The 13,506-nt window shown below is 52.1% G+C and overlaps 1 protein-coding gene across 4 annotated transcripts in view; it reads right to left on the bottom strand.

Moving 5' to 3' along the window:
- Positions 1–10,994, bottom strand: part of SHISA6 (shisa family member 6) — a 232,061-nt gene extending 221,067 nt beyond the window's left edge. For 3 of the 4 annotated variants that reach the window (XM_061363182.1, XM_061363343.1, XM_061363424.1), the window contains exon 1: positions 9,944–10,994. In XM_061363182.1, the coding sequence (XP_061219166.1) occupies positions 9,944–10,623 (680 nt within the window). In that variant the 5' untranslated portion in view covers positions 10,624–10,994. The remainder of the gene's footprint in view (positions 1–9,943) is intronic. The other variant, XM_061363259.1, reaches the window with a different exon arrangement.
- Positions 10,995–13,506: the final 2,512 nt, after the last annotated feature.

Below are 13,506 nucleotides of genomic sequence, written 5' to 3'. Positions count from 1 at the left end.
GGATGGGTATAAGCAGAGGGTAGCAAGGTCAGGCATCAACTGGGACCCCAATGTTGAAAATTGAAATCAATAGATTGCTAAAGAAAAAAGAGCGTGAAGGCAAGCTGGAAGAGGGGCAATGGCAGGAGTGACAAAACCAGAGCAGAAGGAGAAAGTGAGCAGAGCAGCACAAAATGGAGGGAAGGGGCAGGAACAAACTGCAGTGAAGACCATACAGATCATGAAGTCCAGCAGCTATAAGGAGGGTATTCATGTCTCAGTCCCAGTATGGTGATGTGAGAGGGGAGAGAGGAGCTTCTTTGTGCCTCAATTCAGTGATTCCATAAAGCTTGGGTTAGCCAGACCACACTGTCCTACTAGAGATTCCAGCCCCAAGCACCATAAAGAAAGAGGCTCAAAACACATCAGAGAGAACCCCACTAAGAACCTGACCCCGATCCTTCTAGACCCAGACTAAAGCAAGGACTCCAGAAGGGTTTCTTCAGGCTCAGCAATGCACTGACTGCAGATCCAAGCTCTTCCTGCAGGAACTCTCACACTGTGAGACGCTCCTATCTTCCCCAGCCACATCAGTGCCTTAGCTTCCTGACCTCAGCAATTCCAGTATGGTGATTTTCTTGCCCCCTGCACCCATGCAGAGAACTTCCTTTCTCTTAAGTGCTCTGTGCACTGAAGAAGGAAGGATTTGCCTGGTATCACTGAGAAAGCTTGAGGCAGAACTCACAGTCTAATTCCTGCCTCATGCCCCCTTCACTGGCCAAGGAAGCTCCATCTCAATAAACCCACCCCAGGTATCACTGGATATTTGTCAGGTTTTTTTCAGGACCTATCTGTGGAAATGCAGAACTCATGACAGTGCCCTAGACCTGGCGAGGACTTCATGGACTGTGTTTGATGGTGGTATCTCCAGTCCACACATAACCTTCTCCTCTTGGATTAGAGAGAAAAAAAGACACAGATCCTGCAGAGACAGGGAGAAGCAAAGAGTTAAACCAGGCAGGAGTATCTGGTGTAAAAAGTGAGCTTGCATTTGGTTCTGCAATGAGCTCTGAGACACATCAGGTAGTGTGATGGCGGGGACTAGAATGCAGCCGGAACATCCACCTGCAGAGGTTGAAGGGACCTTGTAGCTGAAGGGAACATGACATGGCAGGGGCTGTGAAGGACCAACTCACCAACCCAGCCACCAGAGTTAACCTGCTGTACTAATTACCAAAGAGGTAACAGCTCTCAGGTCCCTCACCACATCCTTTTTGAAAGCAGTGTCCTGTTTCCCCAATATCCACGGATTTTCAACACTAATTGATAGTGTGGGCCCAGGTATCCCTTCTAGTGTGGGCAACGGAAGCTTTGGTGATGGCTCCAACACTTGTGGCCTGTGGGAAATAAGAGTAGAGATGTCTGCAGATGCTGGACAGGAAAAGGTGATGGGAAGAGCTGACCACTTCCTCTAGTGCAGGTTATACATGTGCAAAGCTTCACTCTATTGCCCTCTGAAAATCCCTCCTTCTGCAAACCTCTCTTGGACACCTCATGGGGTGTCAGAAAACAGAATTGCCTGTTCCAAGCCCCTGTGAATCTGGGGAAGAATGGAAAAAGAATGACCAAATGGATCTGGCAGAGCACAATAAAACCAGCAGTGTCTGGCTGAGCTGAATGCCTGCTAAAAGCATAGCTGTGATGGAGTTTGTGGCAGAACTCCAAAGGACTTCAGCACAGCCAGAATTTCACTACGAGTCCTTAAAATAAGAGTGAGGTTAAAGACTCCCCTATGCTCTCCTGCTAACCCAGCAGAAAGAGGTGATTTGTCCAGCTCACCTGGGAGGGTCTCCCCAAGGGAGAGGGATTCCCATCACAAGCAAGTGGCACAGAGCACGGCCATAGCTTGGGTTGGTGCCTGTCCCCAGATCTGCCGCACACCTTGTCCAGCTTCAAGTGCTGACCACACAGAGCCACGTGCTGCCCTTGACCTGTGCCATGCTACGATATGGGCTCCCACACTGCAACTCCTGCTAGCTGAGTGCTTCTTTCCATGTTGCTCCCCCATGTCAGCTATGAAGCAGCAGAGGGGAAGGCAAGTGCACACTGCCTCTCATCAGCTCTCCATCCCTGCTGTCTGCTCGGCATCACCCCCAGGGCATGTCTGGCCACACTCTCTGATTTCACTACCAGAGGGATGGAGCTTTAATTGATTACACAAACACCTCTGCAAACTGATCCACGGAGGGAAACACGGCAATGGGGATGCTGCTGCCAGCAAACCCCCGTGGGAAGCAGCCTCCTTCACGTGGAAGCGGCTCTGCCAAAGTAGATGATGCTTCAGAAAGTGCAGGCACTCAGCAATGTGCTAGACATGCACCAGCCCCAGGTCAGCAAGAGAGAAAACAGGTCTCTATAGCTGCCACGAACAAAAGGAGCTGGTGCTTCAGAGCAGGGTGTGTGAGGAGGAACACTAGGAATGTTTTTTCACCTGAGCACACATGTGCCCCATCCCTGGAGACATTCAAGGCCAGGATGGATGTGGTTCTGGGCGCCCTGATCTAGCGGAAGATGTCCCTGACCACTGCAGGGGAGTTGGACTTGATGAGTTCTGAAGGTCCCTTCCAACCCAAACTGTTCTGTGATTCTATGTGGTGGGTACATACAGATGTGTGTATATGAATAGGTGAATGCACCCATGGAGTTAAGACGTCAAAAAGGCTAAACATTAAGACACTGTGCACCTGCACCCAGCAGAAGTGAGGATATATTCTTTCTTAAAAATAAAGCCAGATGTATTCTGAAACAAATCTGTCTGCCAAATACAAGATGTATTTGTGAAGCTCCTGGAATTTACACCAGCTTTAATGACAATTTTCAATGCAAACTTACTTAGGGATGTACAAAGGACCATATCATCGCCCCAGATGATAACAGAATGAGGCTGGCAGTTTTCCTGACTCACTCTTCTTGGTGAACTCAAAACTAAAGCATAAGTGACATAATTACACTACAGATATACACCCAGCGTATGAATGCATATATGTGAAAGTACATTTCACCTGAAATAGAAGTAGTATAGGAATTACACTGATAAATCAATGAGAAAAGAACCCTCGCTGTGAGATCCTCATCTCTCCTGTCTCTATAACAGGAAGTGAAATCAGCAACTGGAAAGTAAAGATTTTGCCTTAGGTAAAGGCTCTGGAGGCTATATATCAAGTAGTAAGTATCAGCAGTGCTTAGACTGCACATCTCACACAAGTACTTTCCACATTTAATGCTAATATACAAATTGAATATGTTTCCTACTATTGCTGTGATGTGGGCAAGGAATTTACTGCAGTCACTAAACTCACAGGTTTAAACAGGTAATACCCATTCCTTTGAACAGTTACACAGCAGGTTGAAGGAGAAATACATGGTTATGTAAAGATTTTATAATTAAAAAGTTAAGATAAATCTTAGAGCTGACATTTCATAGAACCCCAGCCTGGTTTGTGTTGAAGGGACCTTAAAGCTCATCCAGTTCCAGCCCTTGCCACAGGCAGGGACCCCTTCCACTGGAGCAGCTTGCTCCAAGCCCCTGTGTCCAACCTGGCCTTGAACACTGCCAGGGATGGGGCAGCCACAGCTTCTCTGGGCACCCTGTGCCAGCGCCTCAGCACCCTCACAGGGAAGAGCTTCTGCCTAAGAGCTCAGCTCAGCCTCCCCTCTGGCAGGTTCAAGCCATTCCCTGGCCTTGTCACTGTAGTTTTTCTGCAGAGAGCTGTTACAGTGAGCAGAAAGCAGCCAAGGCAGTGAGGGTCAAGGTGTCACAAGAAGCCACCCACTATCCCCAGCACTACTGAGGGCACAGAGCAGAGACCTACTGCTGGGCATGGGTCCTCCAGGCATCCACCTTCCACCCTCCCAGTTTCAGGCCCACTACCAATCTGGCTGATGGTCTGAGGTTCCAGAGAGCAAAAGGGACACTGCAGAAGAGGTGCACCTAGTAAAGAAGGCACAAGTGCTGGGTAGAGTGGGAAGCAGTGCTCCTGTACAAAGAAGAAGCTAAGCACTGGTCGTGCTCATGGAAACAAAACTAAAACCAGCGGGTCTTCATAGGTTTTCCACAGGCATGAAAACGTGCAGGGATGATGCTGAGAGCTCAGCCAGCACAAAAAAAACCCAGCGTTTCACTGTTAGTGTTTGTGCTTGGTATCTGCATGCACAAAGCCAGTGACATGGTCTAGGTGAGACGTCCCTGCCCATGGAAGGCAGTTGAAACTGGATGAGCTTTGAGGTCCTTTCCAACCCAAACCATCGTATGATTCTATGATTAACAGCACTCAGTGGATACACAGCGCTATGAGAAATACCGCAGTGCACACAGAAGTAGTTCCGTGCACAGGGTATCTGGTTTTGCATTAAACCCTATGTTGTAAGCACAGTTAAGGGACTTTAAACTTACTGAAGAAAATCGCTCTTCCTTAAAGAGCCCTTCCATTGAAACAAATGGAGGCTGGGGCAAGAGCTAAACTACAGCAAGATACTTACTGTGAAAGAATTCCAGGCTTATCTTCCTGGGTAATGAGACATTTGAGACTTTCATGCAATACAGAGCACACAGATCTAAGGAAATTCAGATTGCCCATGTGAGTAGGGGCAAAGGCAAGCAAAGAAGCACCATGATCTCATTTTCCTGATAAGGTTCAGATCTTCTTATGTAAAGCAGAAGTTTTAAAAGACGTCTGATCTCCAAAGGCACACAGATCAACTGTTAGTTAAGGATATAAGAGATTACAAAACTAAAAGAAATAGACGTTCAGAGCTAGGCTGGATTCCCTTGACACCTTGTGATGGAGGGTTGCTAATAGAAAAAGTTAATTAGAAAGCAGAAAAATAGCAAATAGATGGGAATTGGAGACACTGAACTGATCTAGTGAAGGCAAGATGGTTCTGAGGGTACCCTCTTACTGGTGCAAAAAGAAAGAAGACTCAGAAGCAGCCAGTGGACGTCTGTAGCCTCTGCGCTGTTACCGAACACAGCCTCTATAACATAGATTCAGAGAGACAGCATAGCAAAAAGACCCCAAAAAAACAGTTACCAAACTCCAAAGTGTGCCCAGAGCTTCAGACTGAAGCTTCCCCAGTACAAAAGATAAAATACTTCATACAGGTACACACATATAAATGCACATCCTGCTGGGATTTGGTGAGCTCCGGCAATTCAGTGGCAACAGGAAAAGATTCAGGTCTTCTCCCTGCACGGGAGTTACCCCAACTACGGAAAGGTGCAGAATTGGCTTGAAACAGAAGAGCTAGTCATGAGGTACTTCTATGAGGCCACAAGATTGTGCCTTTTTCTGTTCTACATTAAGCAAGCCTGACATGCACTTGTGGACCTACGTTCTGTGCCTGGGAGAGGAAGGGGGCACATCAGAGATGAGTCTCAGAAGCCATCAGGAATACGCAATCCAAAGCAGGGCAAAGAGCAGATGGAAGGCACGTGAGTGTGTCGGATGAATGAGACAGAGTGAAGTAAAATAAGAAGCAAGAGCATAAACACAAAGAGAATGGGAAAGAAAGAAGTGACAGCACCCAAGAAAGAAAATCGTCTAAGGCCAGGTTGGAGCTCACAGCCACTCTCCTTGCCCTGGGGACATGTGAAGTGTGAAGTTTGTTTGGCTCAAGCACCACACAGCAGCACAGAGCAGAACTGGTGACCACAGATTGGAAGCCACAGAGCCCAGGGGCCGTGGTGAGGGGCAGCCTGAAGGAAGAGAAAACCTCCCATGTTTTCAGTTAGCATCACGCAGCAGCAGCCTTCCCGCATCTGTGGACAGACAGATCCATTGCCTCTGATTCCTGTTGAAATTCAGAGCTGCAAAGGAAAAATGGCAAGAAATGGATTGATTTAACTGTGGTCTCCACATAGGAAAAGGAAGTTAATGTATAAACCAGTCACTGCTATTATTCACAGTGCAGCGGATGCAAAGGCAGAGACCAAAGTGAAGAGTAGCACAAATATCTTTCTTCTTTGTAACAACTAAGATGCCCTAAGGAGCAGGGTGATGTGAAGCCCTCTGAGCAGTAGGTGCTTGTTTCTCTCCTCTCTTTCAAAAGCCAAAACACTCAATAGCCACACTCCATGCAAGGACAGATACAGAAGATGGCCTTTCAGCAGATACAAAAGCTAGTTTGCTAGGGAAACAAAATAAAAATCACAGCTCTGCTTCTCAGCAGCTACAGAACAGCTGAGCTTCCCCCAGTGCCATCACCACCACTGCCTCCCTCCAGCTCCCAGCAGCGAGGAACTGGGAACATTTCAAATCCTAGCTGCAAACTATAAGCAGTTTCCAATTTGTTCATTCCTAACTCAGCAGAGAGCACAACAGTGCTGCTGAGGGTTAAACATGGGTCAGAGAGCGATACTACCAGCAGGGAATTATTTATGTGCTGTAGCGTGGGGATTTAGGGTCATGGCCATGGGAAGAGAATATTCTGGGTCACCCTTTCTTGTTACAGGAAAACATACTCAGCGTTGAAAACAAACAGCTCGTTCACCGTCAAAGCTTTCCTAACTCATTCCCATACTGAAAGTAAAGCAAAGACTTCAGTGCTCAAGAAGAGAAAAAGCTCTGACAAACTGGCAAAACCAAACCCTCATCACAAGTGCAGAGAGCATCAGTAGACAAAGCGCTGCTGGGTATAGCTTTCAGAAATCAGCCCCTGTTTCTACGTGGAGCCCAGCATGTGTTAGCTCTGACAGCGTAACTCCACAGGAAGATAGACACAAGAGGTATTCATATATGGTCAGGCTGGAAGATCCTGTAACCATTAAAAAAATCGGCCAGATTTAAAGCATTACAAGTGCTTCTCTAAAATATGAATATTTTAGGTCCTGTTTTTCAAAGTACTTCCAATAGCTGCTCCTCTTAGAAAGGAACTTAAGGATCAGTTACTGTCACTGCTCGGCCCAGAATCACAGCAGTGCCTCTGCTTTAAAGGGACGTGGTTGTGCCTGAAAACAAGCCCAGCTTTTCAGCTCGGCAATGTACACGCATATCTCCATGCACAGACATCCTTCCACTTCACATGAGAGTACCAGTTCTCCTGTGAATTTGCAAACCCTCCTTTCCATCAAAGGACATCAAATGAGCCCTGCCTCCATCAAAACCTTCTTTCTGAGTTAATAAGGGTCTTCTGTAAAAGCTGGATGAGAACTTAGCAGAGAAATAAGACCTACACAGAGTACTGCTCGCCAGCCATTTATGATGAAATAAAACTGCAAGTGTGATCTTGTTTATGGGGAAGAGCAGGGAAGCCTTGCTTCATCTTCCCTGGGTGTGGGATACTGTTCACTGTGGGCATTTTCTAGCCCACTGTAATGATTTCTGCTTATACTTGTCGGTCTCCTCATCCTAGGGGTTTTGCTGTGATGCACACTGAGATTTAATGCACTTGCCATCACCACAGTGAATTATTCCGGGCATTACACTTAACTTCAAGTGACACAATCTCAGACACAAATACCTGCCTACATTCTGATTCTCTCCTTCCCTGTTACTCAGCAGCAGTTCTCAGACAAAGATAAACCTCTCCTCATCATATTTGCATTCTGCTTCAGGCACCGAGAGCATTTTACCTCTGACTGATGCAGCCCCTGTCGGCTGGAGATGCACTTCATAATATTTAAACCATCGTGCGATGTTGATCAAGTTCAGGTAACACAGCTCTGAAAGGTATAATCTTTTACCAGCTACCATATCATAGAAGTCAATCAACTCCTTATAATGCTCTGAAAGCCAAGCTTTCCAAGCACTCAATCTGCCATTCATACTTCTACACACAGGTGAATCATTTTACCAGAACTTATCTAAATAAAGAACAGCGAGCATCAAAGAAATTAAAACATCAGGAATAATTCAGACGAGTCTGGCAACACCGTCTATGCTTTTACAGGCTGTCAGATCCAACCCTGGAGCCAGAGGAAAAGCAATATACGGGCACCCAAATCAGATTTCCAAATTCAGTGTGAAGAGAAGGCCCAGAAAAAGTTGCCTTGAAGCCAAAAGAGCTCAGTGGTTGGGAGACTGAGCCCCTGGTTATGAAAACACTTAAAGGAACCTGTTTTCTAAGGTACTTTCAGGACTCCTAACTGCACAGACACAAGGGACCTAAAGGATATTAAGAGTGTTTTTAACACCATGAAGTTATTTTCTCTCAAAATCAGAGCAGGTTTACGATTGAAAACATGGCCCAGACCCTCAGCAAGCATAAACCTGCATTACTTACTGTCCCTATTGAACGCACGGTAACTCACACCAGCCAGCACCATTTACAAAGGGAGGAGTCTAAATAAAACACATCTTCCCAAAGACATAAAATCTGCATCACTTGTCTCTTTTTCTTTGTAAAAAGCTACAATTTCTCCCATGAGACTCTTGGCTGTGACTGAAGTTCAGCCTTAAAAATATGGTCAATGATTTTAATGGTTTTGATTAGAATTTCTTCCTTACTTCCTTTATGAATCATTATCTCTTAGAGATGAGGGCTCGCCCCACTCACGCTCATAAACTGCTCTTTACAGAAGCGCCTCACTAATTTTTATGTTCAAACATAGGAACCTCCCAGATTTGTAGCACAAAGTACATCAAACACTAAGTAGGAACTGAGAGAATACATGCATGTGTCCAACAGGAGAACCGTTATGGAAGCCTGAGCTTTTGCTTTTAAACAGGATTTTCCCTGACACATTCAGAGTGCTCTCTTGTCACAGCAATGTGTAAAACCACGGAGAAAAGGATGCCAAAGCTCTTCCTGAGCAGCCGGCCAGAGCGGACAGATCACTAGCTCCAGTTATCCCGACTCAGAGGGGAAAAGAAAGAAAGAGAAAGCACACTCCCTGCTGCCAGCGCTTCCCTGAACTCCCCTTCCAAAGGCCAGAAGGAGCAATTGCCTCTGCACTCTCTGAACTTCTCCCCTGAGCAGGGCCAGGCATGGCAGGACCCATGGTGTTCAGGGGGTCTCTGCTGTCTGGGGGACAAGGGGGGACACATGGGCAATAGGAGAGCTGGGGAGGACCAGGGGGAAGTAGGGGACTCAGAGGGTGATGGGGTCTAAGAAGCGATGGGGGGCTGGTTGATGATGGGAGGGATCAAGGGGCGGTGGGGGCGGCAGTGGGGGGGGGTGTCAATGAGAGGATCGGGGAGGGGCGAGCGGGGCAGTGCGGAGCTGTCCGCGGCCGCGGTGCTGAAGGGGCCGCGGGGAGCCGGGCTGTCTACGGTGCCACGCCGGGGCCGGGAGAGGGCACAGGACGGGTCCCCCCCCAGAGGGACAGGGGAGAGGATGAGGATGAGGGTGCGGGGTGGGGTTGTCCCTGGGCACTGCCGAGGAGGAACCCCTGGGTAGATGGTGAAAAGGGGGAAAGCTGCAGGTGGTGCAGACAGGGAAGGCTGGGACAGCCCTCACAAAGGAGAAACCCCTCTGTGAGCAGTTCACGGGGCACCCCTCGAAACGTGAGCGAGTGGAAGCTCTTCTGGACCGGCAGCACGAAAGGGAAGCCCTTGGGCAGCCGCTGGCTAGGGGAAACACTCGGGAGGGTGGTGCGAGGGGGAAACGCGTGGTCAGGCAGTGCAGAGGACGAAGACTTGAGCAGGCAGCACCCGGGGGACCCGATGGACAGGTCGTGCGGGGGGAGAACCCTCAGAGAGTGGGGCAAAAGCAGGACCCTGGGGCAGCCTGTGGAATTCTCAGAGGGGTCACGCCACAGGGAAACTCTTGGGCAGGCTGCACACAAGGGAAAGCCCTTGGGCGGGTGGTTGAAAGGAGGACCCCCGGGATGGTTTGCGCGATAGGGAAGCCTTTGGACAGACAGTGCAAAGGGGAAACACTTGGAGAGGCAGCAGGAAGGAGGAACCTGGGGAGAGGAGGGTGTCCCTAGCCAGAAGGGGCGCCGGGAGCAGGGGGAGGGTCGCACCTGTGTATGTTCATCTCCCGGGGTGGACGCCGTGCCTTGTCGTAGGCCACCTTGGCGAAGACGCCGGCGATGAGCACGAAGGCGATGGCCCCGCACGAGATGTAGACGGTGGCGTTGGTGCTGTCCTTGTCCGGGTCGTATTTGTTGGCGTCCCCATCGGCGCCGTCGCTGCCGTCGGCAGGCAGCACGCCGCTGGCGGTGGTGGGGTGGGCCCACTCGGGGCTCTTGTAGTTGCGGCACAGGCTCTGGTCGAGCTTCTCGGCGCGCTTGTTGCAGCAGAAGCGGTAGAAGCAGGTGCCGCAGCAGTAGCGGAAGCCCGTGAGGCTGTTGTTGCACTCGAACTCCTTGTCCCACTGCCCGCTCACGTCGTAGTACCCCCAACACGTCTCGTACGCCGGGGCCGAGCCCCCGCCGCCTCCCCCGCCGCCGGAGGGCGTCCTGCCGCTCCCCGCGCCCCTGCCGCGGCCGGGCAGCGCCGTCGGGGCCGCAGCCCCGGGACCCGCCAGCGTCTGGTTCAGCAGCTCCTTGCCCGGCTTCGGGGTCCGCCGCGGCGCCGCCGCCCCCTGGGTCCGGTTGCCCTTGGCGCGGGGGGGCCCGGCCGCCTGCGCGGCCAGCAGCAGGGCCAGGAGCTGCAGGGACAGCAGCAGGAGCAGCGGCAGCAGCAGGTGCCGCGGCCCCATGGCGGGGCGAGGCGGGCGGGCGGCGCGGGGCTCAGCGGCCGCGGCGCTGCCCCATGGAGCTGGTGGCTGTTGAGGGGGTGCGGCAGGGAGGGTGCTGGTTGTGGGGTCAGGAAAGGGGGGGGGGGTGTGTCCCGCTGCTCCTCAGCGGCGGCTGCCCGGGGCCGGGCGCTTCATGCCGGCGGCGCGGGGCTGGAGGCGGCGGGGTCCCGGTACCCGGTGAGCGGCTGCTCCGGCGAGGGGCTGCGAGAGACGGGGAGAGGGTGAGAACGCGCCGCGCTCCGGCACCCCCGGCCCGGCCCGGCCCCGCCCGCACTCGGCCTTACCACGCCGGAGCGGGACTGCGGCGGGGCCGGCGGGCTCCGCGCGCCTCGCGGGGGCCGGGCACCGGCAGCTCACGGAAGCGCCGCCCACCGCCGGCGGGACCGCCCCCGACAGCAACGGGACCGCGGCGGCGCGCGGCGGGACCGCGGGGACCGGCACCCCCCGACCGTAACACAGAGACTGGAGCTCCGGTACCGCCCGCTGCGGATGGGGCCGGGGGAGAGAGAGGGAGGGGCCCGGTAGGGGTGCAGGGGAAGGGTCCTTGCAGGGGTGAGCGTGAGAAAGGTCCTGGCGGGGTGCAGGGGAAGGGTCCTTATGGGGGGAGAGTGGGAAGGGTCCTTGAAGGGGTGAGCGTGAGAAAAGTCCTGGAGGAGTGCAGGGGAGGGGTCCTTGCAGGGCTGAGAGTGGGAATGGTCGTGCAGGGGTGAGCGTGAGAAAGGTCCAGTAGGGGTGCAGGGGAAGGGCCCTTATAGGGGGGAAAGCGGAAAGGGTCCTCATAGGGGGGAGCGTGGGAATGGTCCTGCAGGGGTGAGTGTGAGAAAGGTCCTGTAGGGGTGCAGGGGAAGGGTCCTTGCAGGAGAAGGGGCCCTAAAGCAATGAGTGTGGGAAGGGTCCTTGCAGGGGAAGAGTCCCTATAGGATGCATAGGTTAAGGGTCCTCACAGGGGTGAGAGTGGGCAGGGTCCCTATAGACCAATGCAGGGGACATGCTCCCTGCTTGCGGGAGCAAGGTGCAGTGTGTGGAGTTATGGACGCCACAAGAGAGGGCAGGGGTGTAATGTCTATAGGAGTGTGCGGTATATGGTCCCAACAGGGACAGGCAGGGGATGTGGTCCCTAATAGTGTGTGCAGTCAGTATTGATCCTGTAACTGCATGAGATTCTGGTTGATGTGTGCAGGGAATATGGTCCCTGTGGGTGTTTCAGGGCTACACAGACCCTACAGATTGTGTAAGCGCATTAGGGACCCTCTGGCCATAAGCAGTGGTGTGTTCCCTGTCACAGCTTGACGAAAGTATGGTCATAGAATCCCAGACAGGTCTGGCTTGGAGTGACCTTAAAAGCTCCTCCAGCTCCAACCCCTGCCACGGGCAGGGACCCCTTCCACTGGAGCAGCTTGCTCCAAGCCCCTGTGTCCAACCTGGCCTTGAACACTGCCAGGGATGGGGCAGCCACAGCTTCTCTGGGCACCCTGTGCCAGCGCCTCAGCACCCTCACAGGGAAGAGCTTCTGCCTAAGAGCTCAGCTCAGCCTCCCCTCGGACAGGTTCAAGCCATTCCCCTTGCCCTGTCCCTCCATCCCTTGTCCCAAGCCCCTCTCCAGGTTTCCTGCAGCCCCTTTAGGAACTGGAGCTGCTCTAAGGTCTCCCTTTAAGAAGCCTTTTGTTCTCTGGGCTGAGCAAGCCTAAGATCCCTATGGATGTGTATGAGCAGGCCATACGAATGCACACAAGGGACAGGGACCCCAGAGATACATAAGCTTTCCCAGGGTCAATGGAGCCTCCCTGGGAAGGTGCACTGAGTCCAACTGCACCCCAGGTCCCTGCTGCAAGGGCTCAGGTATTGTGCTTGGGGTGCAGGCCAAGGCATCCCCCACCCCAATACACTCCCCACCTCTTCACTCTTGATTCCTCTCCAGGTTAGCTGTGGGGTGCTGCAGGAATGGGCTCACAATGCCCTGGGCATACCCAGTGATCCAGGCACAGCCATCACATGGTTCTTGAAGGCAGTTTTGAGCAAGCAATGAGCACAGGAGGTTTCACTGAGCTACTGGGTCCCTGCACTAGAATTTCCTCAAAGTCCTGGTGCTTCCCCTGTGTCCCATTGCAAACCAAACTAAAGCCTTTGCAAACATTTCCTGAAGACATGCACAGTGTTGCCAGCTGTAAGGACACACAGAGGACAGGGAGGAATCACAGCAAAGAGGCAGGAACTGAAGTGATGCCCTGTGGCTATAGGCAGGCAGCTTTCCAGAGAGTTGGAGGGTGCTGAGAGGGGAAAAGAGCAGTGGAGAGAAAGAGGAAACCAGCCCTGAGAAATCCCTCCCCTGTACCCCACACCCTGTGAATCATCTCCTGAAGCTACCTTGGTTTGAATGCCCACAGCTCATGGCTGGGGACACCTTGTAATTCCCCTGGGAGACCTCATGGTCTGTGAGGTTGTCAAAGGAAGCTGCAACCCTGTCTTTGAAAGCTGCTCTGATGCTGGGGGACACATGGGGAAACCAGGCAATGGCTTCGTTCCTCAAGACCCTCCCTGTGGTGGCCCCTAGGAGTCTGGGTTTAAGGGATGTGCCCAGGTCTCACTGGTAAATCAACACCATGGGTTCCTCAGCCTCCCCTGGCCCCAAACACAAACACAAGGCAGAAGAAAGCAGCCTGAGACCACACAGATGAGGGTTTGAGCTGGTTTAATCCATGTACCCTTCTGAGCCCTGACTCCTGTGAGCCCCGCTCAACATCCCTCCCTTTGGGGACTAAGGTCCCCTTACAAGTGTCCTCCAAAACCTCATGTCAAAGGTTCTAAAGCAGATCTGGCTGATGCTGCAAGGCCATCTTCAAACAT

This window comes from Neopsephotus bourkii, unplaced genomic scaffold, assembly GCF_033783945.1.
Source record: "Neopsephotus bourkii isolate Nb327-2 ecotype Australia unplaced genomic scaffold, CSIRO-AGI_Nbou_v1 NB_5, whole genome shotgun sequence".
Taxonomy (NCBI): Eukaryota; Metazoa; Chordata; class Aves; order Psittaciformes; family Psittacidae; genus Neopsephotus; species Neopsephotus bourkii.
The sequence above is the reverse complement of the archived record's forward strand: the minus strand, read 5'-3'. Positions and strand labels throughout refer to the sequence as shown.